The following is a 27,103-nucleotide window of genomic DNA, read 5'->3' on the forward strand; positions in this document are numbered from 1 at the left end:
CTAATAAAAGATTTAAGTGCATGTTTGTGTGTGTACTATTGACCCTGTGTGGATTAGAGAAAATCCAAAATAAATTCAAAATTTTGCACCCAATTCTTGTTTTTGTTTTTTTAAATAGACATTTAAAATGTTTGCCGCACAGTATTTGACCCTGGAGAGAGCGCGAGAAAAAGCAGTTCATACAAATCATTAAAAGTCCAATATTACCATGACAGCCATTCCCATGAAGAGTGTGTGCAAACTAATAATAATAATGATAATAATGATAATGATGATAATAATGATAATAATAATAATAATAATAATAATAATTTATTTTTAACGTTATTATTACATTATATATTAATATTATTATTATTAACAATTTGCAATATGGCGGGTTGCAATGTACATGTATGTAATATTTAATGGTTATTTTGTTTACTTCTGTTTGTGGTGAACTCAAAGCAAATGTGACAACAAAAAAGCTGAACCGCATTAAGTGTATTGTCTAAATCACAGCTTGTGTAGGTGGCGGTCAATGTGGTGTGATGTGTTTCAAAATGCTGTCTAATAACCGCAGCAGTACACACAGTATGGTGTGTTGTTTGATTCATGGCTGCCTGTGCAGCAGCGGTAGCAGCAGCTGCTGGTGGTGGTGATGATGATCATGAAGCCTCGGTATCGTTTGCGCTGCTTGCTGCTGATCCGCGGCACATGCTCAGTTATGTACACCCAGGCAACTTTGAAGTCTTAGCTGTGGCTGCTGAGGTCATTGCACAGGGAAAAAAAATAGAGCGAGTCCCTCCACTACACCGCCTCCATTTTGAATAGCCATGTAATAGGGGATTCGCATAGTTTGTGTGTATCGCCCGCTGACTGCGCTGCGTAGTGTCAACAAGCCACATCCAAACATCCTTCGACATGGACGACCTGTTCAGTCCGCGGAGGTAACTTCATTAACTCGCCGCCTTCATTTACGTCGCATTATTTAGTTGTCTTGAAATGTGTGTTTTAGTGTTTCCCCGCGTTACTTTGAGAGCAGCTTGTGTGAAATAGTCGGAGTGTCAGTGGTCACGAAGTTCGTGCCTGGCTAACAAGCTAGCCAAAATAACAGCGTAACGCTACTGTCTAGTTAGCAGCTAATGGCACGGGCTTGTCAAAACGCTTTTCTGGGCACGGTTATTTCTGCAGCTATCGTGTAAATAATGTCAGTAAATTGGATTAACCTTAGGTAGAGTTTGCAAACATTTATTGAATCGGCTGTGGAATTCCCGTGAGGCATGTATTTACATGAGAGACTGCTAATCGGTGTCAAAATGTTAGGCATGCTAATGTTGATAATTATTATGGAATGCTTAGGTTAACTAGGCTGGGTAGGGTTTACTGTCAGTCTGATCTCCAAAAGTAGCACACACTGTTCTCGTAATGGTGTCCGTAGAAATTAGCAGCTCATGTATGATTGATTGACAGGGTTTTGCGATGGCTGTAGCGTCGGATTTCATTCATGTAATATAAGGAAACGTTGCTGCTCACGGCTGAGATTGGCCCACAGAGGCGGAGGGGCGGGATGTTATCGCACTGCTGAAATCACTGTGCAGTCTGTGCGAGGGAAGCTGCTCTGACAAGTTACATGCAAATATTGATCTTGTGCCTGACTACATACCGTACAGCGTTAATTACCTGTTAAATACATGTGTATGCATTTCAGACTGCAGTTAATTAATACAATTGAGTTTAATTTGCTCTGGTGTAGAAATGTAATGCTGCCTGTTTTTTGTTTTTCTTCTGTACTTTCAGGAGCCTAAACAGCACACAGGGAGAGATCAGAGTGGGGCCAAGTCATCAGGTAGCTGCTTTATTTTATTTATTTATTTTTATAAATAAACTATAATTAAGAAATGCACCAGCTACTAGACTCACTGTACAGCCAGTTCCACAAGACTTGTTGAGATTAGGAGGTGTTTTCTGAACAATGTAGCTAAACATGTGTCTTTCAAACCTGCAGGGACTTGCACAGGTTTGCAGTTTCACAACTTTTTCTTATTTGTAGGGCTGCACCAATTTGTATGATAACCACAGCTGTTTCCAGTGATTTTTTTTGTTTGTTTGTATTATCCTGCTCTTTTTGTGTGTGTATGTATATGTGTGTGTGTGTGTGTGTGTGTGTGTGTACATACATATACATATACATACTCAGAACAATGAGAAAGTCCAAGGAACTCAAGATCTAAGGAAAATCAATATACCTAAGTATTGGTCAGTCCAATGAGTGCTGTCAAACAAATCCTTTTTAAGGTGGCAAAGAGAAACTACCAGTTGTCAATCAAGTTAATAGGCTTCGGCTTTGTCAGCACTGCCAAGAGCCAGGTCTCTCTTGGAAATGAGATTTTTCATCTCAATGAGATATTTACCTGGATAAATAAAGGACTAATAACAAATAAATAAAAGATTTATATATTTGAGCCTGTGTGAATTAAAGAAAGATATACATGCATCCCTTGTAAATGTTTCTTTCATAGCTAATGTTACATTCCGGTTTCTTCATGGAAATCCTATTATGTAACTCAGCTTGCTAAACCTATTTGATAACCAGAAAAACCTTAAACCATTATTTACTTCATACACATGCTAATAATGTGTTTTTTGTAGCTTTTTCTTTGTAAGTTTTGCTTTTGTTGTCCCTTGTACTGATTATTTAATTGCTGTGCTTTTGGCCTTTCGTTTGTTGCACTGCAGGCCAAGCTCCCAGAGCTGCAGCCACGGCCTGCGCCTGGTTTGCAAACTCAAACAGAGAGTGAGGAGCTCATGTGGACGCCTGGGGTCAATGACTGTGACCTTCTCATGTACCTCAGAGCTGCTAGGTAAGTGGAAGTCTTGGCACCTTTTGCAAATAAAAAAAAAATTGCATGTATAAAATTTCTTCAGAAATTTACAATAACATCTAATAGTAAATAACTCAGTGCCCTTACTGAACAGCTAAATACAGATGTAACTTTTTGATTACAAAATAATCTAAAACTGTTATGTAACCTTTAATGTGTTTTGGCAGTACGTACCATTATTGGTGTAAAAATACTAAAAGGCAAAGAGAGCCAGTCTTACCGGCCCACTTTTGACACAGTCATCAGGAAAGTGTTACAGATGAGGAAGTACATGCAAAATAGAACCACTCTTGGTTTCGCTATTGTTGTTAGATAATTTCTTTTCTGGTTGGTTGCAGTAGATTTCAGTCAGTTCAGACTCTATTGTGCTTTTTGTTTTGAGTTTTTTTGCTGCGTTATGTTGAAGTTAGAAAATATTGAGGCGGTGATGCAGGGATTTAGTGAATACTGCTGTATCTAATCTGGCCTTACAGTTGCTTGTGTTGGTGGTTTGTTGGTATTCAGCATTTCAGCAACATTTTTCATTCGTCGGTACCTGTTAGTTAAAAAAAAATAGTGCTCCAATGTAGAGCTGGGCGATATAACGATATGTATCGCGATATAACTTTTACTCGATAGAGAAATTAAGCTATCGCGATATACCTCGCCGCTCTTGTCCTCTTAAAAAAAAAAAAAAAAAAAAAAAAAGGTCAGCCGATCCAAATTCAGTAGCGCAGAGCCGAACCAATCACAGCCGCAGCATCACGTCGCGTGACTTGTTACGTACAGCACAAGTGCCAAGCCGCACATGTGTTTGTTTGGGAAGCAGCCAGCAGGTAATGGAGCCAGCGCATAATGGAGGAAATGAGTGTGCCGACTAGAAAAATCAACCGAGCGTGACCGAAGAGAAAACAGATGATGGTTCCAACGCCGGAGAGATTGTCGAACGGAAGAGCCATAGAAGTTCCGTAGTGTGAAGGTATTTCAGCTATTTCAAGTCTGACAAAAAATAGAGTAGCGTGCACTGTAAATTGTGCCGAAAGCAAGTCTGGAAATACAATAAACTGGTGCATGCGTCACACTGCGCCACGTTATTGTTTCGGTGAAATGAATTTCTACAATACTGTTAATTCTACTCTCTGCAGTGTTTAAATGCTTACATATACACACAGTTACTGTCCCTCCACACATACGACTCGTTTCTGCTTCTATGCCCCAGCTTTGTTTACTTTTTCCCACCGAGGCTTCTAGACTTCTGATTGGCCAACATTTCTGCACGGTTAGGAATCTAGCGCCACCTGCTGCTTTGGCATGTTCATAGCAGCGTTTTCCTTCATTTCTGCCTTTATGTGTGGACGGGATTATTTTTTAAAACGAAAACGGAAAATCTCCGTTTTCAAAAATACCCGTGTACGTGTGGACGTAGCCTCAGTCTCTGACTGGAAGCGCTAATTCGTCATTCGGCTTTTGTCAGACTAAAGTAACTGTTAAAACTGTTTGAAAAGCTCAGCTATACAACAAGGAGAGATTGAGAATTTCCTTTTAGTTCTCAGTTTATTTGATATTGACAAAAGTTAGTCTGTTTTGTCTGTTCTTCTGTAACACAAACTAAGATTTATTTTTAGAATTAATACTTTGTTTCTAAGTGGAATTGACAATTTAGTCTGTTTCGTTTGTTCTATTTTGAAACTTAAACGCTTTAGCGGCTGCCTTTTGTGTAGTTTGCAATATTTGCCTTTATTTATCTGAGTACATCTACCCTGTTGAACTTATTATGGGAAATAAATATTTAAAAACAAGCTGCTGATTATTTCACATTTTACTTGTGAGCAACGGCACATTTAAATCTTACAAATATAGTTATTTGGCTTATATCGTGACAGATATCGTTATCGCCTGAAATGAAAAAAACATATCGTGATATGAAAAAATCTCATATCGCCCAGCTCTACTCCAATGATATAAATGTTGCTTTTCTTGCTCTTAAGCTGCATTGCTGTTCTCGCCTTTATTTTTTTGCCTGATTTATTAAATATCATGTAAGCAGGCAACATAGGAAAAGTAATGTCAAACTAAGAAAGGGTAAAGGTACCCCTTCAGCATTGGTTTCACTTGTTAACATAAATACTTCTGTTTATTTTCAAGGAGCATGGCGGCATTTGCAGGGATGTGTGATGGTGGATCCACAGAGGATGGATGTTTAGCAGCCTCCCGTGATGACACCACACTCAATGCTCTGAACATGGTATGAGGCACAACTTGAGTCATATTATTATTTTCCAGCATCATTTATTGCAGATGTATTAAAATCCACAATTTTTATTTTAGCTTCATGCAAGTCACTATGATGCAGCAAAAGCTCTCCAGCGTCTTGTTAAGAAGCCTCTGCCAAAACTTATTGAAAAGTGTTGGTCGGGAGACGACGTGGTGAGAGCCTTTTCTTTTTTTTTTTTTTTTTTTTTTTTTTTTTTTTAGTTATATTGCATTAAAGGTTTTTTAGATCTTTGTGCAAGCTTATACAATTTCTAAAGGGTTTAAATATATATAACATATTTAGTATTTGCGGGTAGTGTAGATGTATTTTGTTTTATTATTATTTGGGCAGTTTGCCTGCATCTTAAATGGTTCTTCAGATAGAATCTAATATGATGCATCTCTGCAGTAGCATTGCGTCTGTAACAGCTACATGTTTTAAAAAGCAGATCACTAGTTTTACAAGGTAAATCAATTGCATGTTTATTGAAAGCTCCTGTTTGTAATAGTGTTCTGCCTGAATATCATTCAATTTGTTTTGCCTTCTGTTGCTCCCTACAGAAACGCTTCATCAAAGGCTTGAGACAATATGGCAAAAATTTCTTCCGCATTCGGAAAGACTTTCTCCCCAGCAAAAAGACTGTAATTTCACATTATGCTTTTGCAGACAAAGCAATTTATAATGATTGTAACATGTCACTGTTGTCACATCTTTGATCAGAAAGCCATAACATGACAGTCATAACATGACTATCTGTGTTCTTGTCATCAGGGAGAACTGATCACTTTCTATTACCACTGGAAGAAAACACCAGAGGCCGCAGGAACCAGAGCTTACCGACAGCAGCGCAGGCAGCCGTCCTCTCGCAAAGCAAAAACCCGATCTGCAGCTTCTCCTTTGAACGCACAGTCTCGAAATTATTCAGGTAATCCTCATAAGCTTCTTTGGAAAGGTGTCCCCAAGTCTGTTGAATGGAGGGGTAATTGTAAAATCCAGAGGTTTGGCAGTCCTATGAGCTGGACTTTGTGTTGGTCTAAGCTGTTTTTGGCATGTTTGTTTGTTTTCTTGTAGTGGATGCAAGTTCTGCCAGTGATGATGATCTTGATAGTGAAGACAGTGAACAGGAAAGCAAGAGTTGCAGTCATTGTGGCACAACAAGTGAGTTTTAGTTTTAGAACAGTGGCTAAAAGCTGATAAAGAAAGCTGTTTTTAAACAGTTAACAGTGAAACTTGTACCTAAAGCCATTTTTCTTGTTACAGCTTCTAAGGATTGGCACCAGGGTGGGAGAGGCAACCCTTTGCTGTGTACAAGTTGTCGTACTTATGAAAACAAACACGGATGTCTGCCGTCAGCCCCAAAGTCAGGAAGCGCTCCGTTCATGTTTAAACCTGTTAAAGTGGAGGAAGAAGTGAACAGCAAGCATGCCATGAGGACACGGCGTAGCAGAGCACCTGTAAGCGTGAGGCTGGCAGATCAGCCACACACTCACTATTACCAATGACATTAGATTACAATTAAATTCGATTTCATAGCTTTAAGTCTTGCTTCACCTCTTTGCAGGTTTTGCGAGTAAGGGATACTTGTCATCCTTGTTTTGGGTTTTAACAATATTAAATGTGTGTTCTGTTTTGTTTTTAAAGCAGTTATCATCGTTACGAAGTGGCCACAGAAGGCTTACAGGCTCCCCGACCAGTGAGGATCAGCAGTCCAGTAACCAGCCCTCCCCGAGTGGATCCATCTCCAATTCTTTGAGATCGTCTTCCACAGATACTAAGAATGAATCCACAAAGAAAACAAACAAGGTAGAGCATGATTACCTATTCGTATACTTGTTGGACCTGTTTGGAATTATCTTGTGATACTAGCTTGGTTGTTTGTGGGTCACTTTGGTTGCTGCCAAACAGTGGAGTGTGGGTTTCTTTTTTTTTTTTTTTTTCTTTTTGCCTTGACAACCACATAATTTTTCAGGAAAAAGACTAGATGTTACGGTCCCTGATAATGCATTGCTTTAAATGGAGAGAGTCTTAAGGGATGGCTGTGATGAGGAAAGGCAGCCCAGAAACTTTACCTGCAGCACACATCGTTGTGTGCCTCAACTTTCGGTCTTTTAACAAAGCTAATATTTAAACAGCTGTGTGCACAGCATTACGATGTGTGTATAGTTCTGTCGGTTGGAGTCATCTAATTTGTGGAGAGTAATGACATTTTTGTCCTCTGCAGAGGATAAAAGAGGAGGTCACGTCACAAAAGTCAGCAAAACGTGTACGGGAAAGTGCTGCTCAGGAGCCCGATGAGCCTGAGAAAGTAACACCTAAAAGGCCAAAGACACAGGTGAGAGCACATGAGCACTTATTGCAAACTAAAGCTGCAGTAACACTTTTATGATGATCCTCATCATTTTTGTAATGGTAAAAATGGTAATTGGCCTGTATTTGTATAGCGCTTTTTACTAGTGTGTGTGTGTGTGTGTGTGTGTGTGTGTGTGTGTGTGTGTGCGCGCGCGCGCGCGTGCGTGCGTGTGTGTTCCTCCAGGATCCACAGAGCTCGCGTTCAGAGGGTGAGGCTGAGGTTGAGGAGGAAAGCTCTTCAGAGAGTCGCAGTGCTCAGGACGATGGCAGCAGTGACACCAAAGACATCGATCAAGACAACCGAAGCTCTTCTCCTAGCATTCCCAGCCCTCAGCAGGGCAACGAGAGTGATTCTGACTCATCTGCCCAGCCCAACGGTGTTCCATCAGAGCCGGTTGCCCCCACTGCTGTGTTAGCTGACACACCGGTCCCCCAAGCCCTCCCCTCACAGCCTATCACTCCCCAGCTACTGCAAAGCATACCCTCTGCAGACCCAGCTCAGAGCCCCCCTCCTCCCTCTCCAGATCCCCCTCAGGCCGCCACTGGCCAGTCAGCTGCCACAGTAGGCACAAATAGCCGTGCACAGCCCACCCCTCACTGTATTTCCGGTCCACCTGCTCTGCCATCATCATTGGAACAGGAGTCTCCTGTTCCTCCAGCATTTCAGATCCCATCCACTCTCAACTCTGCGCAGCCTTTGCAGCTGCATGGTTCATCACCTTTGCCCCCCCAACGACCCCCATCCTTCTTTAGGGATGGTCAGCTCCACCAGCCTCCTCTTCCTGGTCCTCAAGTCAAGCCTCCTCCCACTACTCCTATTCCACCTTCACACAAACAGCTTCCCCATCAGTCTGCTACACCTTTCCCCCAGATGCCCTCTAATCTTCCGCCGCCTCCTGCTCTAAAGCCTCTCAATTCCTTGCCCAACCAGCATCCTCCAGGTGCTCCCCCTCCCCCTCTTCAGCTTATGCCACAACCTTTGCCTGTGCATTCACTTCCAAGCCAGCTTCCAGTGATCTCTCAGGTGCAGACAAACTCTGGAAAAAACATGACTTCCTCTTACTCACCTGCTGCAGCCTCACACCCCCTCACCTCTGTAACACCCGCTGCTATTGGCCCTGTACCGAGCCTCCAGCCATCATTCCAATCTCTTCCTCTGAGACCTTCGTCTGGCAGCGCTGCAGGAGGTTCGCAAGTTCAGGTTAAAGAGGAGCCTCTTGATGAGATGGAGGAGGCTGAGAGCCCACCGTCTCCACCTCGAAGCCCCTCACCAGAGCCAACCATTGTCAACATGGCAAGTCATGCCAGTCAGTCTGCACGGTATGTTTTTGTTTGTTTGTTTGTTGCAAAAAACAATCCAGGTTTTACTTGACAGGTGCAGTAAAATCACCTGAGAAATGTCAGTCCAGCATTTTTTCTCCTTTTAAAAGATGTTTTGACCTGTGAGAAAAATATGTTTCCCTTTCGCGTTCAGCACTTCTGTCTGAGAAATGTCTGAGAACAATAAAGTATATCTCATCTTTACTCAGCTGAGAAATTCTCCACTAGGCTCATTATCTCCTCTCTGAACTTGCTTGTCTGATATTTTTTGTCCTGGGCAATCAGTGAACAGTGAATTTTTACCAGCCACAATACAATAGCTGGTATTGTTTTCATCTTTTCAGTGTGTTTGTGTCAGCAGATAGCATCACAACTCAGTATGATGCACTTGTTAAACTATGCAGGAGCGTAGCTGAGATAAAAATCAAAGTCCAGTGCAAAGGGTGTGTGAGAGTCTGTGTGATGTAAGTCTCTGTGATCTCAAGATGGCAGTATTTTTTTCTTAAGTTTTATATTTTATTGTTCTTTACACCAATTCTTGAAGCTTTAAACAAACAGATGTGTGAGAGCAATGACACCTAAAAGAGTAAAAGTATTGGAGCAGAGTCAAAGAGCTGAGCAATGCAGCTGAAATGGACTGTAGACTGTGGTGGTAATTTTATGTATCAATACAAGTCACACTTTTCATATACAAGTAGTCATGGGAACTACTGTTACAGTAGCTGCTTTAACCGTGGGCCAGTTTGCAGCACATTTTGCTTTTCCACCAAATTGACTGGATGTATTTCTGTTTGTCTCCGGTCAAAATTTAGATTTTGATATTATTAATTTGTTGTAAAGCGTGACAAAAAAAATTGAAAACACAATAATTGGCAGGATAATAAACTCACACCAACCCCTCAGCTAGTCTGGAAGTTCACACAAAATGATTCATTCTTCGACTAGAACTTAAGTTGATCCAAAATGCCCTTCAAATGTTTCACCAGGCTTTTAAATCTGCCTGAAGTCTGTCTGAAGCTCTTTGTATTGGGAGACTTAGATCAAAATCATAACGTTTACTTTTATTTTCATTTCCAGATAAGTGATGGACCTAAGACAATCAAACAATGAGCATAAACAATGTTGTAATACTGGTTCTTGATAAAGTTTCTTAATAGCTGAGAGTAATTTAATAAACATACATAAATGAGTTTCAGGTTAAGTGAAGAAAAATCTCAATGCTTCATTTAAAGAACCATCTAAAAATAGATATTTTTGCAAGCAAATCAACATTAAATGAAAGTGTTGTTTAAATTTCATTAGACTTTGCGTCTATAATATAAAAGCTAAACTTTTTGAATGATTCGTAATGCAGTTTTGTGCATATGAAGCTGATACTCAGTGCTCATAAATGCATATCTGTTAAATATTTCAGGTTTATCAAGCACTTGGATCGTGGCTACAACTCGTGTGCCAGGACAGACCTTTTCTTTACTCCACTGCCATCCTCCAAGCTGGCCAAGAAAAGAGAGGAAGCTGTGGAAAAGGCCAGGAGAGAAGCTGAGCTCAGTGCTCGACAAGAACGGGAAAGGGAGAAGGACAGAGAGAGAGAGCGAGAAAGGGAGGCCGACAGAAGTGCTGTAAGTGCAATATTCTTTTAATTTCATTTTTCCCCTTTTTGTTACATAAAACATGTCAACAGTTATCTCTCATTTGCTTACAGAGAGCATCCAGCTCCTCTCATGACAGTCGTATGAGTGAAGCTCAAATGGTGGCTCAAGGCCACGGACGCCCCTCCTTTGAGCAGCCGCCCACCACAGTAGCAGCCGTTCCTCCCTACATTGGCCCAGACACACCTGCCCTGCGCACCCTAAGCGAATACGCCCGACCCCATGTCATGTCTCCCACCAACCGCAACCATCCTTTCTATGTGTCCCTGACCCCTGGTGACCCTTTGCTGGCCTATCACATGCCTGGCCTGTACAGTGCTGAGCCTAGCCTCAGAGAGCGTGAGCTGAGGAACCTCAGAGAGAGGGAGTTACGCGAGAGGATGAAGCCTGGCTTTGAGGTCAAACCCCCAGACCTGGAAACCTTGCACCCTGCTGCAAACCCTATGGAGCACTTTGCAAGACATGGGCCATTAGGTCTTCCTCACATACCTGGGCCCCCACATCCCTTTGCGCCGTTCCATCCTGGGCTGAACCACCTAGAGCGTGAAAGAATGGTGTTAGCGGCACCTCAGCTGCGCCCGGAGCTGACTTACGCTGAGCGACTCACTGCAGAGCGGCTTCACGCTGAGAGGATGGCTTCAGTGGCGACTGATCCTGCTGCCAGGCTGCAGATGCTTAATGTTACACCCCATCATCACCAACACTCTCACATTCACTCCCACCTCCACCTGCACCAACAGGACCCCCTCGGTCAAGGTGAAGTTAATTATTCAGCAGTATTCAACATATCAAGGTCTTAATATTACTTTAGCTTTTTACAATAGGTCTTTCTTTTTTCTTCAAACAGGTTCAAGCCCTCATCCACTAGTGGATCCTCTGGCAACAGGACCACGTTTGGCCCGATTCCCTTTCCCTGCAGGCCCAATCCCCAACCCTTTACTTAGCGATCTTCCTCATGATCATGAGATGCTGCGCCACCCACTATTTGGTTTGTAGTCTTTAATGTACTTAGTCACAGACCACATCTTGACTCATTTCTAAATTCCACTGGTTCACTGTGACCTTGTTTAAATTTGAAAAGGAGCAGCGTATCCACGAGAGCTGCAGGGCCCAATTCCTCCGATGTCTGCAGCTCATCAGCTTCAGGCCATGCATGCTCAGTCTGCAGAGCTGCAGAGGATGGCAATGGAGCAGCAGTGGCTGCACGGGCATCACCTGCATGGAGGCCCTCTACCAGGTCAGGAGGATTATTACAGGTGAGCTCTCTCTATTCGGTCACTTTAGTAATTTGAATAATAAAATTCTCTATCTGAATTCATGTTTGACCATTTAACTGCGCAAGGTACAAATTGAAATTGTACTTTTCAGTGATACTTTTACATCATTTGCCAAAATGTCCAACATGCAGTCAACACTGCTCAGGGAAACTCATGTCAGTTGTTACACGTCATTGCACCATCTAACTCTTTTTCTGTTTGTCAAAAGCCGTCTGAAGAAAGAAGGTGACAAGCCATCTTGAGTCCAAGGAGGTGCATGCCCTGAAACTCTAAACTTTTACCCAATACTGTGTACTTTTGAAACTGTAAGAGAATATTTTGTGTCATTTTTGTTTGTTTTAATATATTTTAGAAAAATATTTGTGGATCTCTATGTGCATTCCTTGTTCAGCACTTAATGCGACTGTCAAAGTCCGTCTGAGATTTTCATATCACTAGAAAATTTATACTACTTTATTATTATAATATTCAACACTGATAATAATAGCATTATTAATAATAATATTATTATTCTGACTCTTATGTGAGATTTAAAGTGACTCTAAAAAACTTGTTTGTTATGCAGTCACTTAAATGAGCTAAAATTCAGCTCTTATAAAGGATATGAAAACAGACTGACTTTGGTGTCAACTATAACTATCTCTGTAATGATTTCTAAAAGATTTCCTTGTACAGAATGACATTTAAATCGATGTGTGGATGATTGTAATAACCTAGCATGACTCAGTCTTCAGTTTTCACCAAACTAGAGTAGCGAGTTGCATTGTGATGTTTAGCCTTTGAAAGCATAGTAGAGGTTGTATGTACTCCTAAATCTGCTAAATATTTGTTTAAATCCGAAAGTTTTATATATCAAGATATCTTTTCACACTATAACCGAAGCTTTTATTCATTCATTTTTGAGATTGTACCTATATGAGCGAGTTGATATAACAGTAGTTGTGAACACTCGACCCTTGATCCAGCACAAAAGTAAGTCATAAGCTAAAAACAGTATATAGTATTATTAGTTGCAGTGACTAGAATCGGACCATGATCTGTCTTTACAGACAGTGTTTTAATTGATTTTATTAGGAAAGCGTATTTACAGTTTTAATGAGAACAACTTAATTGGATCGAAACTTCAGCTTGAACATTTTTAAAAAGAACTGCCCAAATTCAGTATTTATGTGACATGATATGAAAGTGTATCCATGACATATTTATTTCAATAAATATTTCTGAATTGACACCATGTCCTATTTGCACTTCCTGCTCTTCCTTTTTCCCAAAGAGACACTAAAAGTGTAGTTGAAATACTCACTTTGGTTAAGGCAGTTAATTCTCTTACTGTGTTCCCTCAGACACGTTCTAGGGAGTTGGCACGTTATAATCCATCTAGAGCCAATCCGGTGTGTCACAAAATTGCCAATCTCGCATACAGCTCCACCAGGGCTGATGTGCATGTGTGAAAATGTCTTAGTAGAACCATTCTGCAGCTAATTTTACATTTCTGGAGGTTATGAAGTTCAGCTTGTGTTCAGACAGAGGAAAAGGCTCTCATTCTTGATTTGATTGCATTTAATCGTTTGTGGCACTAAAAGCAAATCACATGAAGTGTTTTGACAACAACCATTTACATGAAAATCTTTGAACAAAATTGTCATTTCACAAGAGCAACAAGATAAATTTGAGACACTAATACCAACTAAACATATAAATTGTTGTCTTTTGTGTTTTGTTGAAGGTACTAATGAGAAATTTGTTTAGCTTGAAATTTGTACACCTGCAGGATGTGACATCATCATAGGAGATCTTGCGCTGACTTTTTAATAATTTTAAACCAACATCTCCCCACTTGTGCCTCTGTGCCCCCCTACCTGATAACGGAACCAAGAAGAAAACAAACAAATTTGACACTAAACCAGTTTATTTATTTTAATTTACCCAGGATTTTCCACAATAATAAGCTGAGTTAACCTTATTCAGCTGAATCTGAATAATTTCATCTTGTAGAAAATGTTTGAAAAATGCCAGAGCCCCTCTAAACACCTCTTAAACCACACAGACGTGACTTTGTCTTAAGATTCTCTCAAACAAAGACATTTGCGAGCCACTGTTTGTATTCAAAGCTTTTCTGTCAATTATTTAACCTTTCCCTCCAACATACAGCAAAATACATATGAGACATCTACAGCAAAACCTTTCTTCCTCCACACAGACAACCACTTACACTCTCCATCTGGTCGAAATTAAGCTGCTCTGACATTATGCAGCTGTGTGTTTTAGGACAACAAGACATTCAAAGTGGAAGGTGGTGAGCAAATCTAAAATGTCTAGTTATGGTCCTTGTATCAACTCAGGCCTACCCAGAAGTGACACACTGAAGTTAATAAAACGTTAAAATGCCTGATATCGCTGTAAAATCTCTGCTTTGTGGCTCTAAACTGCATTGTTGTTCTTTCACACTGAAGCTATAAATCCTGAATATCTTTGTCACATACTGTCCATACTTGACCTAAAAATTGCACCAGAACAACTGAGGCTGGAAACAACTTTCATCTCTCTCAATTCATGCCGGGCTGCAGCTTTAAACTTTGTGTATGTACTTTAACTGTAGACATTTTGCAAAATATAAATACAGTGGATTTCTTTTTATCCATGGACCCAAGTGAGAATGGCTGGAAGTAGTTTGTTTTGTATGTACATATCAGAATTCAAGTTGAGGATTCCTCTTCTTCACATACTGCCGCAGGTACCGGATAGCTGATAGTGCACTCAGATTTGCTAGTAGAGCTGAAAAGGATTTCCATGGTTATTTTGAATTTCAACTTTTCATGTTTGATCACCTAGTACACAAACATGTGACAGGGAAAATGTTTAATGTTTTAAGGCAAAAGTTATTTTCCTTACTAAAATTGGCAAAACTTCATAATAAAGCCTACAACTAAAGATGCAATTCTCTAGTAACTAAATGGAATTTCAGTGTATTTGATTTGAAAATCGAATGTGATTAAATTTGCCTACAAATACTTAAAAGTAGGTACACTAGAATAAGGGGGTACAAGTCAAGTGTTTAAAGGAAAAAAATAAATAATTAGACTGTAAATAACGTAAGTAATTTATAGTTCAAGAGTAATTGTAAGTATTGCATAACTTCAGGTATGTTACAGGGAAAAACTAATAATTATATTGTAAATAAATGTAAGTAATGCCTAGGTACTTTTATGTATTGCTTAAATTTTGGGTAGCTTACAGAAAAGGAGACACACATTATACTATAAGTAATTTAAAGTACTTCATAATAAATTTTAAGTACAAAACAATATCTCCCCATACGTTCCCTTTACGTTGTAAGTACACTGTACTTTTTGGGGTGCGGGTCATATTATGAAGTTGATTAACTTTGCCTCACTTTCAACAATGTTACAGGAAAAGAGACACAATTTGTACTGTAAGTGATTTAAAGTACTGCATAAGTAATTTTTAGTAGTGTGCAATTTAATTGTAATTTTTGAAACAAACCATATTTCCCCATCTTACATCATAAGTACTTTTTAGGGCACGGGCCATATTATGAAGTGGATCAATCTTGCGCCTTTTATTTTACCAATATAAATATAATAAGGTCTGTTCTTTCTTACCAACTTACATAAAAACATGATTTTTTATAATCACAATTCAAACATAACTATCAAAATGAGTGTACAGTGTCTTCTTATCTATATGTGGCTCAGGCGATTAGAGGATCATAAGGGGGTCCTTTTGTCCCTCTGTGGGGGGTCACTCCCACTAGGTTTATATCTGGGACTCTCCACCATTTGACCTTAGAACTGAAGAAGCTTCTCGGATGAGAGGTGAAACGTCTTCAAGTAACTTAAAGAAGTCCAGACGCTTTTCTTTGCAAGCTCCTTTGACTCTTATCTATATAGTACCTTAGAGTTGAGCCTCTCCATAACATCGCCTGTGCCCCAAGAGTAAGGTGTACTTGATGGAAGATGGGAAAATAATTTATTTTTCTACAAAAATACCAAAAAACTACTAATCACTTAAAATTTGCCTATTCAGTACTTTCAAAATTAACTACTGAAAAGGGTGCCCAATCATAAATTGTTACCCTAAATTTTATCAGGAAACATAGCAAAGTAATGGAAAAAAACATCACGACTGACTATGACTGATAGACGAACATAAATTCAGAAATGATCATACCTGCTTTCCAGGCATCAGCAGCCTCTGGATCAGAGGATCTTAGTACCCAGGAGGCAAAGGCAATGCAGACTAAACACATGTCTGACTGCTTCAGTGTGGAGAAGATGCCCTGGTGTCCTGTAAGGGCAAAAAGTGAAATTAAATATGTTGCATTTTTACATTTATGTCTCCTGATTTTACGTAAGCTCATGTTTACTTGTTGTCTGTATAGTTTCCAAAATGAAATGCTGCTCTTCTAGCTCTCTAAACAGCTGCGAGGAAGCCGGGGAGACCCTTCCCACACTCAGCACCGGTGCCCCTGGATCTTCTCTCCTGCTGGGTATCTTCTCGAAGTCAACCGGAAACACCCAGTCACCAGATCCTCTGCACCATATGCTCCCTTTATCATGGAAGTGAATTTTTCTTATCGGCAGTAAACTTTTCCAGCTGGCAGATCCACCCACGGCTGCTTCTACTGTGGATCCATGTTGGTGGGCCTGAATGAAAGAATGAGACACAATTCTCAGGGGAGAGATGTCATCCACTTCATCAGAGTTTGCACTCAAGAAAACATTGAGTGCAAACCCACTGCCCACCTTGGGCAGTGTGAGTTCTCTGACGGTAGGATGAGAACAAGAGAAAATGGGGATGGGTTTCTCCTCGTTGCAGTGAAGAGGAGAGAAAGACATTTCATCTCTACATGAACAAAGAGCATAGTCAAAGACAGGAGGCATGGAGATGTCTTTTGGATCATAAACAGTGAAGTGCCTGGAGTCAGAGTTTACTTTATCCTCTGTGAAAAAGTATTCAAACACCTCTGGGTAAGATATTTGGTAATCAAGAAAGTCTGTGCTGGATAGAAAAGACAGAGGAATTTGTGTTCCCAGGCTGTCACTTAGTTTAAAAGCAGTGTTTTCTGCCAAAGACTGACATCTGCTAAAAAACAGACTACTTTCATCACTACCAAGTAAAGCAGGCAAAGATGCATTCTCTCTGTTGAGAGTTTGTATATTCTGCATACTTTTACTTTTGGTTAACTGTCTAGGCAATGCAAGTGTGCTTGAGGTCAAAGTGTGGGGCTTCTGGCTGTCAAAACACTGCCCTGCAAAGTCCTCTAAAGGCACAGGCGTCTCTCTGCCTTCGGAGCATGTGGACTCATCGTTTGAGAAGAATGGAGAGTCACTCCTGCTGTGCTTGTTTTTTCTGTGAGGGTCAGGGCTGGGGTTCCTGCTGGGGCCAACAAACTGCCAGTACTCCTCTTCAAAATCTGAGGTGGAAAACTCACAGCTTGATTGGTCTGGCTTAGATTCGTCAGCCTGCGTAAAATAGTCCGAGTCTGCTGTGTCTGAAATATCCATGGGAGTGCTGCAAGACAAATTATACTCCACAGTGTCAACCAGAGGGTCATGATTTGTTGGGGATTCATCTACATTTGGTGTCGTGGCTTCTTCTGTTTCTATAGGTGATGAGCCTCTATTCATTCTGAGCTGCAAAATGTCATTTATTGTCAATTTTTCCATTTCATCCCAAAAAGCAGAGATGGCGTACTGACTGTGACCCTCAGCTTTGGCATATGTTTCTGGGCAGTCTTCCTCAGAGCAAGGTTTTACTGTTACATCAGGAACACAGAGAGGGGAGGGCTGTTCTTCCTTAGAGAAACCAGGTACTGAAAGATTGATTTTATGTCTTTGGGCTCCAGGTGTGTCCAAGAGTATCAAGCAGTGTGTTTCATTTTCACATGGGGGGATATGATCTGGCATGCTTGTATTTCTTTGGTTGGCAGATGGATGCATCGGGGAAGGCACAGCGCCGGTAGCTTCATAAATTTTACAGCTGGCAGCTGACACATTGGTGGAAAAAGAAGAATGCATTTGTCCGTCCTGTGTAGAGTCAGCATCTTTTTTTTGGCAGCCGGATGTCAAAGATAACGAGCGGCACATTTCTGGGTGTTGAGGAGGATGCTGAGTTTCCTCCACTGATTCAGCTGCTGACAAATAGCTTTCTGAATCATAACTGTAAACGGAGAGGAACTCAGCACTGTCTTCAAGCTCATCGCACTCCTCATTCTCTATCTGTGAATGCGTGAGTGGGTCTCGTGCCATCAAAGCTGAGCTGTCTGGTTCACTTTTGCTTCTCTTCATCATCGGCTTAAGAATATTTTGTTTGAGTGATGGAAAATTGTCTTCTTCATCAGATATTAAAGCCGCTTGTGATGATTCTGAAATGACTCCTACCCCCACGTTGTGTTCATAACTTGGGTTGCTGCCTGATTTTTGGTTTTGGTTTGATTTAGATTCCCTTCTTGCCTGAGATGCAGGTTTATTTTTATTCATCTCTAACTTTACACCACTTTCAGGTGAGTTCTCCTGAGTAGCGTTGCACGCATGACGTCTCTCAAAGGGTTTTTTTTGTCTTCGTTTTTTTTTTACAGCGGTGGGACGTGCTCGCCATCGTGCGGGATTATCGTTCACTGTCACAAACCAGCGTTCCTTCTCTGCTCTTGCAGAAACACTCCTTACATCTTCGTTTACAGCCCTCTCTGTCGTGTCTGGCTCATTCACATTTAATCCTGTTTGGTGACAAGAAAGCGGTTCACTCTCTGGCTGCACTTCTCCATCTTTTGTCAGATGTTCTGATTTATTCAGTAGCTCAGTTTGCAGAGTGTTTGTAGCGCTGTAACCCGTCTCCTCTGGGACTGGTGCAGGACATTTAGGATATGCTTCAGAGTCCTCTTCAGATTTTGTTGCAGCATCCTCCGGCTGATTAAGTGGCACTGACAAATTAGAGCTTTCTTCTTCGGTGCATTCTGCTGTGTTGCTTGTATCTCCATCTTTGTCATTATCAGGATTCTGCTGTGAGTCTTGCTGGCTTTGGCTGACAGCTGAGCTTAGGTTTCCCGAATCCTCTGAATCTGTGAGACTGGCATCATCAAGGCAGGCAAGTGAAGGCTGCTGCAGACTGCACTCCTCACTCTCCTCATAGAAGCTTGTCCAGTCATCCTCTGCAATGTGAATACTGTGATCTAAATCATCCATTCTGACAATTCACATGCTCCTCAATCTAAAAAAAAGAAGAATATATAATTATACTTAAACGGATTTTTTTTTTTTTTTTTTTTTTTGCACAAGCTTAACTAAAGTGGCCTTGAGTGATGCATAACAATCCATTCTTGGTATCTTTGGTAGCAGATATGGTTACGTCAACACATTTGAGTTAAATATAGAGCATGTGCATTTGTCTTAGGCTTAACATTGCTTATAATCACCTGTCATTAAAGGAAGCCATTGTGTAGAGGGCAAAGCTTTCTCAGATCAAAGTTTGATGAATGAGCGAGACTTCAGAGTGGCAAAGTAACACCAAAGCACCTTAGTCACAAGCTCCATAACAAACCCCAAAATACTCCAGGGCCCTGATCTTTGAAAACAGGTCATATAATCTGATATGAAAACAAATCAGCTGCCCAGTGTCAGGGAACAACATATGAACTTAACAAACATCTACATTGGGTTTGTTTTGCCTTTTCAACATAGGGAAAATCTCAAAAATGATTATGATAGGCCTCAATGTGTCAAACACAATACATTTGCCATTTTCTGCGGTTTTGTTTAAGTAACAGTAAAATACCATTAGTATTACTTTTTTGTCCTAATTAATATTATCAGAATATAAACTATTGTGGGTCAATACTGCAAAATATCTTACCAGCAGTATCCATAACCACGAGCTGTATAACCACACTATATTATGTTAAATGTGCTTTAGTAAAATATGCAGAGGCTTACCTGATGCAGATTTATTTATTTATTTTTTAAATCATCCAATTTTAGAGGTAGCTTTGCGTTTTCCTGCAGGAATAGTTAAGCTACGATGTCCATCTGCCCTTGCATATGTCAGACTGGGCCCTTGCACTCAGATGTTATAAATAGAGTAGTATGTCCTGTCACATGTAGCTCCTGGTGCAAACGTCCTTCCCTCGACTGCCAGACACGAGACATTCCAGCACCCCAAAATATTAACCCTGATAATAATAACAGCAATATAAGTTCTATTATTACATTAAAACACGACAGAAATCCAAACATTTTTACTGTCATTCATAAACACATGCATTTATTTTCCAAAAAACAAAATCTTTTCATAAAAACTTTCATAAAATGTCTTTTATCTTGAAAATTATTTTTAAAATTCTTCCTTCGATTGTATCGGCAACATTTAGGAAATGATAGTGTTCTTGTTTGATCGATTTCTTAAATTTTTGTTGGCTGTAACGTCAGCAGTCTTGTTTTTTGCAGTTTTCACATCTGTAGATACTTCTAACAACTTTTTGTGAAAAACGGGTCAGGGTTTCACCAAAAATGAAAATGAGTAAAAACTACCAAAACTTTTACCCTAAATTTTGTATGGATCACCTTGAAACAACAACAAAATACTAGGTCTTGGGGTCACGAGCACCTAGGATGGCAAAGCATTTGACCTTAACCTTCACTGTTAACGTCCAAGGTCAAAGGTGACCTTGAAAAGAAATGCCAAGACATCATATCAAGTAATATATCGCATTAAAAGAGTTGCACAACACACATATTTTTTCAGTATGACACCCTGTGGCATCACACTAAAAATCATTAAGTTTCACAAAATCACCCACTGCACGAACATATGTTAACATCTGACAGATTAAAGATTTTACAGTTTGTAGAAAAAAAAAAACTTCAGTCATATGGAATAGGAATGTTTGTAAAGAATAAGATGATCATAAAATACACTTTCAATAATGCCTCAAGGTCATAGGCCACACAAATTAGGAAAAAGCTGAAGTTATCATGTTTAATAAAAGGTTGACATCAGCATGTTGTAAAAAAAAAAAAAACATCGTAAAGTTGTAGTACAGCCTTTGCCCTTCAGGGGGATTTGCACTCTCTGAGATTGTTATAGATTGTATATTGTTTAAAGTTTTTCTCTGTGGTTTTGCTTTCTCTGTATTATTTTAATAGTATAAATATTGTCAATGTTATAAATAATGGTTTTTTTTGTAAGTTAATTTGAACAATTTAACCTTTTCCCTTCTCAAGACAGCGGATAGAATTCATTCGAGTTTACAAAACAACAGTAAAGACAAAAAAAGGCAACTTTGCATTGGCTTATGAAAGGTGCTTTATTTCTGCAAACAATACTTAGATCTTCTGAATTTATTCATGGCACTGAAACTAGAATATGTACATCATTACAAAAACGATACATCATTTGTATAAAACAATATGTACATGTTTTTAGCTTATGGTTTTTTGTACAACAGTAAACACATGAAGCCAAAAGAGGAATATTCATGGAATGACTGCTGCCTTCTATCTGGTTCAGATTGCTCCACACATGCTAAAGACAGACATAACTTTTAGAACCATCTTGTGAATCAAAACTACAATGTAGAACTTGGATAGGGTTAAGGATTGGAGCTACAGTAAAAAGGCCACTTGTCATAATTCAAATACCCAATTATTAGCACAGACGCATTGTGATTAAATGCTTCCTGGCTCCATTTAAAGCTCATAATGGCAGAGTCATCACAGTAACAGCATTTAGGACAAAGCCATATTCTTCATACATTTGGCAAAGTTAATGGTAATCAAGTAATGTTCAAAATGCAACTACAGAGCTGCCGTCTACGCAACAGAAAAAAAAAAAAAGATCTCAATCACACTAAATAGCAACATTGATTTCTTTGAGAAAGAAAAAAAATCAAGGTCCAAAGTCCAGTGAAGACCTCAGATGTATAAAGTGCACGGGGATGTTTGGAAATTCTAAATTTTGACAGGAAAAAAGAGGAACTCTTATTTTATATGCATCAGCAGGATCACAGCTCTTTAAAAAAAAAAGAAAAAAAAAAGAGTGAAGCATTGGCTCTGCACATGGAATGGAAAAAAAAATGAGCATGCAACTGCAATGCATGCTCTGTGTTATGCACGTGGAATACATTCACCTTGACTGATTACAAAAATAATAAATACAACGGCAACAACAAAAGTACAAAATACAATCAAACAATCCATCATCAATACAGTGCCTACAGACCTGGTCCACCAGAGAAGAAATAAAACTATGATGACACGTCTTTTAACCTGTCAGCCTAATTCTAAGCAGTAAAACTCAGTGCACAGTTACAAAATGCAAATAAATAGCACACAAGTAAAAACAAAATGTCTATCGCATGTTCCCGTTCTGTCGCTAAGTCGACGCGACGAACGGTTTACGAGTCAAACCTGACAGGCATCCACGTTCACCAAACTCTTCATTCAGATTCTCTGACCAAACGCAGCAGATTAAAAAAACAAACAAAAAAAAAAACGCTTGCCGACAGCATTTCCACTTAAACTGAGGCATGATCGTGAGACGAGCAACTCTCGTTTACCACAAGAAAAGACAAACTTGCACATGAACACGAGCCATTTTTCCTGGGACGGCTAGACTGCGTGGCTGCTTCATTTTTAACGAATAACTAATTGAGTACAAGACAGTTCAGAGCCCCAGAAAGTTAGTTACTTGATACTGGTCAGTTTTTTGTTATACTCTCAATACATAGAGAAAAATTAACAGCCCAGCAAAAGCAGCTACAGTTAAATTTGGCCATCCTTATTAGAGTCATTTTGTCTTCCTTCACCCTTTTGTAAATCTTACGGCGTTCCTGAGCTCTCTCTCCTACCTGCACCCCCCACCCTACACATTATAAACTTGAGCAGATGAAGTTGTCGTGATGGTTGCACTGTTCAGTGTTGACGAAGCAGAGGGTCGCTCTCTTCGGACATATCTGGGTTTCCTCACTGGAAAAGAGAGCAAATGAAGGGTCATAAAATCATCTGTGAGAGGAACAGGAGGACACATTCACTGTAATCACAATTAGCATGTTTGAGCTCATTTTGTGTGGTTTTTTTGTATTGTTTTGTTTTGTTTTTAAATAGAAAAATTTTCCATGCATCCTCATGAATAATACCAAATACTGCTGCTTCACATAATACTTCCTGGTCAAAGATTACAGTTTACAAAAGAGAGTGTGGCCATCTCACCTGACGAGGAGGGGATCATAACAGCCTGGAAGGAAAAGAGCAAAGGTTAAACAGTTGACGCACAAAGACTTCGTTGAAAACAGATTTGTAGTTTCTACACTCTGAATATGCTACTACTACTAAAAAAAACAAAAAGTCAAAATCCACTTACTGTCTCACTTGGTTGAAATATGAAGGCTGAAAAAGAACAAAAACATAATGTTGCATTTGGAGGGGAAAAAAGAAAGTTACAAAATCAAAGCCAGCACCAAAAGCGTGTCACTGTGAGTCACTGTGCAGTGCTCCTCACCCTTGTTGCGGCGGTAGAAGATACTTGGAAGTCGGTTGGAGCGTTTGAGGTAGAAAAAGGAGGCGACAGAGAGTATCAGGAAGAGGCTGATCAACAGCGTTCCCAGAAGTAGAGAGGCTGCCACACCAGGGCCACCTGCACAAAAACACAGCACAAAAACAGGAAATGAACTGACAGACATTTACTGCATCAAACATTCCCGTCTCTAACCATGCAAGGAATATTACACCGCATGAAATCAGTCTGCACATCTTACCAATTTTAGGAACAACTGTCGTTACAGTTGTATGATTTTTACGCTCCAGTGTGTAGTCTAGAAAGCACAGAAAAAGGCGTGTTAACACAAACGACCCAAACATGAGCGACACAATCCAACACGCAAAGAGCTCAGAGTCCTTACTGTAGGTGCAGACTGTTATATTTTCTAAATCGACAGCTGCCGAGTCGCACAATATGCAGACGGTGTTGGTGTTCTCGAGGACGCGCAGGAAACATCCTGTGAAATTCAAGAGAATGACATCTGTATTACATAGTGTGAATTTTTACACACTTTGATTTGAGTATTTATAGTGCTGTAGCGACAAACTACAAGTCTTTCTCCAGTTTGATACACTAAATTAACTGCAGTTTCTATAATCCGATGAGGTACCAGGGCATGGCGATATATCACGCAGATATCTTTAAGTAGCTGCTAAATGCTGTTTCCATTCATGTATCAAAAAGGCAGAATTGTTTTTAACTTATCTTTGAATCCCAACTGTACAGAATAAATCATCTATATCAGTGATGTCAAACTCATTTTATATCAAAGGCCACGTACAGCCGACATTGATCGTAAGTAAACAAAGTGTTAAATGCACATTTAATCCCTGAGATCTTCAAATGCGTAGTTAAACATTAACACACAAGTGCGATGCACAGCAAGCCTTTTTCCAAACTTCAGAAATGAATTATTCTGAGTCATTATAGGGAATAATTTAGGTCAACTAGACTAAAGAGACCATACGCACAAATTTCCAAAATACTTAACAATCAGAGGCTCTGCACTACTCTGAGTCTTTTAACTCTGCCTAATCGTATACTGATAACAACAATGATGTCAAACGGGTCAAATCTCAGTGGTAGCCAACGTAATAAGGCCAATATGCTTTCTCCCAGTGTTCGTCAGTGATGAGACATTAAAAACATCCACACTACCTGGTTCACAGTGGGTGTCATTTGAGCATGAACTGTTAGCTCTTTGCTTATCACCACAACATTCAAGTGAGTTCTGATGTAGGGCCTGTAAGCAGAGAAGCATGCATAGATTAAGAGATCGACATCGGCAGAACATAGCATGAGCTGGTCTTTTGCCTTAGGTAACGTTCATTTCCTACCTTAGTTACAGGCGTCTCGGGTCTGATAAGAATCACGGTGGCAGCAAAGACCAGAAGGAATGGCAGAGCCATATTTGAACCCTTGGAGAAAAAAACAAACAAAAACAAAAAGCAGACAACTTAATACATTTCATAAACAGGATGTCTATAAAGCCTACATACTGGCTAAATTTCCTTTTAGAAAACCAGTAAGTAATGAGAGCTGGCTTCAGATTTTCTTATCTTAAATCATTTTTTTATTTTTATTTATTCAACCCTAATGCAACTTATAGACTTTATTTGAGCCCTCTGCAGTTAAGTGCCTGTCTAACCTGCCAAGTGTTTGTTGTAACACTATTTGCTTTCACCTTCCTCTCTTCCCCAACCGGTCGAAGCAGATGTCTGCCCTCACATAGTCAGGTTCTGCAGATGTTTTTTTTTTCCGGTTACAGGAATTATTCACTCCCTATTGTCACAAAAGATTTACCAAGAATTTGACAAAAAGAAAAAACAAAAACAATTTCATCACTCCTTAACAACACTTGTTGCCGCTGATTTTCATTCCAGTTATTTAATACTTTGGAATACTACGGTTGTCCTTTCTTAAAGATTACACTCAGACCATTTCTGATGAGTGTTCAGTGAACAGTAGGTGGATCAACTGGGCCAGATGATCTTTCAGATCCTGTGGCAGTTAGCTACATTCACATACTATTAATCGGTTTGGATTACTTAAACAAACTTGTCCTGTTTCCTTATTTTTAAAGGTCATGCTGCACACCATGCCAGCAAATGTTAAGTTTTTACTTTACAAATCATTTTGTTGTCGCTAAGATACTTTTTTCTGTCTGTCAAACTGTGCCAACTTTTTCTTTCTTTTTTTGAGATTCGGCTAAATAAATGGGAACGAATTATGTGGTTTTGTGACAAGTTACTAGTAACAAAATGACTAAAGACAGAAAAACTGGTTAGGTGCTAAGCTATCTGTTATGGGTAGACACAACACTGCTTCATCCTTTGAATTAGGCGAGTCTTTTATGCTTGAATGATTCACAGGTCAGTGTTAAGTGGTCTAACAAAATTTTAAAAAATGGTCAGGTACAAGGAATGGACTGAAAAGGAATGAAAAAGCATCCAATGTCCAAAGAAAAACTTTAAAGAATCTTCAGAAAACAAAATAAGATATGAAGGATGGCTCAAGGCACAGTACTGTAGGTAAATATGTTTGTCTCTAACTGCTTTAACTTAGTTAATATAAGAATACATTTGTCTGATCACAACAGTGGAAGATCCAGTATATGCTTGATAGTAAACTACAATTTAGTTACCATTAAACAGTTTGAACATTCATGACAACACAAATAAATGCATAGCCCTTTTTGTTGTTGTTAATAAAGTAGTTTTCACTATTTCCCCCCACAACTTTTTATTGTGGAAAAACTACACTTTTACATCTAACTCTGCGGCACAATACAATTATTTGAGGAGAAAAGCAGCAAAGCTAAATTATCAGAAAACTGCACGCAACGAGCTAACGTCAGTGAAGCTACACAGCGATAGCTAGCACCTGTCACCGAGCTGAAGGTTTAACTTGATTGTTGTAGCAGTTAAAATAACGCCCAACTACCGAGTTGAAGATCTAAACCTTTTTTCACATGATCGGATATATTTACAATCTAACAACATCAGTAGCCGCTGAGTGTGGAGACAGAAAAAGTTAACTTACCAGCCAAACACCAGGCTTTGGCCTGACCAAACTCCTAGGCGCGGTTTAGTAACCGGCTGGTCTCGTCCGCCGCGGAGGTGTTACCACTCAGATAGTAACAGCTATTGCCAGACTGCTCATCACAACACCTCTGGTGTTGACCCACAAACAGATAATCCTACAACGACTGGCTCACAGCTACCGGATTTACATTTAGCATGTAAACTTCCGGAAACGCCTTTCAAAATAAGAGTTATAAGAACGGCGACGCTCCTGTGAGAAAGAACAGAATAACAAGCAGAACATTTGTTTTATTTCTCTTCTCATTCTCCATTTCGTCCTCCTCCTAGTACCAGTAATAATGATAATATTAATAATGGATCAGTACACACAACGCTCTTGAATTTGCGAGGGTTTGGAAATTATAAATTGCAGTTTTGAACACTCAAATATTTTCACAGGATTTACAGAGTAACTGAAATTTTTTAAACAAAGTACAAAACAATATTGTGTTAGTAATAATTCATTTAATAATAATGGACCACTTTACAGTCCTGTTGTATTGCTTTTATCTTTAATCTAATTTCTGCAGATGTTTGAAAATAAATGCCGATAGATCCATGGGTGGGTGAGCAAGGCATGTCAATAAATACTTGGATTGATAAAGCATCTCTGTATGATAAGAAAAACTTTCTCAAGGACCGGTGTCCCTGCAGCAACACACCTCAATAAAATCAGTAGGTCATTAGCAAGACTCTATAGAACTTTACTGCATGCTGAGGTGGCAACCCCTAACCCTACTCAAGTAAATTTACATAAATGTAAGAAAATGTGTTT

At 39.7% G+C, this 27,103-nt stretch overlaps 2 protein-coding genes across 6 annotated transcripts; one reads left to right on the top strand and one right to left on the bottom strand.

Moving 5' to 3' along the window:
- The first annotated feature begins 664 nt into the window (after positions 1 to 664).
- On the top strand, positions 665 to 12,928 carry rereb (arginine-glutamic acid dipeptide (RE) repeats b). 4 transcript variants are annotated; one of them, XM_026167766.2, is made up of 17 exons: positions 665 to 929; positions 1,780 to 1,828; positions 2,719 to 2,843; positions 4,989 to 5,088; positions 5,172 to 5,270; positions 5,658 to 5,738; positions 5,869 to 6,022; positions 6,169 to 6,255; positions 6,358 to 6,551; positions 6,739 to 6,900; positions 7,319 to 7,429; positions 7,631 to 8,766; positions 10,181 to 10,385; positions 10,469 to 11,171; positions 11,263 to 11,403; positions 11,497 to 11,671; positions 11,901 to 12,928. In XM_026167766.2, exons 1-17 carry the CDS (start codon positions 904 to 906, stop codon positions 11,932 to 11,934), a joined length of 3,582 nt encoding a protein of 1,193 aa, XP_026023551.2. In that variant the 5' UTR covers positions 665 to 903; the 3' UTR covers positions 11,935 to 12,928. The 4 variants fall into 4 exon arrangements, with proteins under 4 accessions (XP_026023551.2, XP_080157384.1, XP_026023552.2 ...); XM_080301258.1 differs by having other exon boundaries at positions 11,503 to 11,671; XM_026167767.2 differs by having other exon boundaries at positions 6,742 to 6,900.
- A 306-nt stretch (positions 12,929 to 13,234) lies between these two features.
- Positions 13,235 to 26,486, bottom strand: LOC113022405 (uncharacterized protein C1orf159). Of its 2 annotated transcripts, XM_026167777.2 has the most exons (9): positions 26,288 to 26,486; positions 24,583 to 24,663; positions 24,404 to 24,488; positions 23,607 to 23,702; positions 23,463 to 23,519; positions 23,207 to 23,341; positions 23,069 to 23,094; positions 22,918 to 22,942; positions 20,996 to 22,674 (listed from the first exon to the last, which is right to left on the bottom strand). In XM_026167777.2, exons 2-9 carry the CDS (start codon positions 24,652 to 24,654, stop codon positions 22,571 to 22,573), a joined length of 600 nt encoding a protein of 199 aa, XP_026023562.1. In that variant the 5' UTR covers positions 24,655 to 24,663; positions 26,288 to 26,486; the 3' UTR covers positions 20,996 to 22,570. The 2 variants fall into 2 exon arrangements, with proteins under 2 accessions (XP_080157386.1, XP_026023562.1); XM_080301260.1 differs by lacking the exons at positions 23,207 to 23,341; positions 23,463 to 23,519; positions 23,607 to 23,702; ... (1 more) ...; positions 24,583 to 24,663; positions 26,288 to 26,486 and adding exons at positions 13,235 to 14,467; positions 15,884 to 16,000; positions 16,080 to 18,922 and having other exon boundaries at positions 19,645 to 22,674; positions 22,918 to 23,200.
- Positions 26,487 to 27,103: the final 617 nt, after the last annotated feature.

The sequence above is a fragment of the Astatotilapia calliptera genome, chromosome 5 (genome assembly GCF_964374335.1).
Source record: "Astatotilapia calliptera chromosome 5, fAstCal68.1, whole genome shotgun sequence".
NCBI classification, from domain to species: Eukaryota; Metazoa; Chordata; class Actinopteri; order Cichliformes; family Cichlidae; genus Astatotilapia; species Astatotilapia calliptera.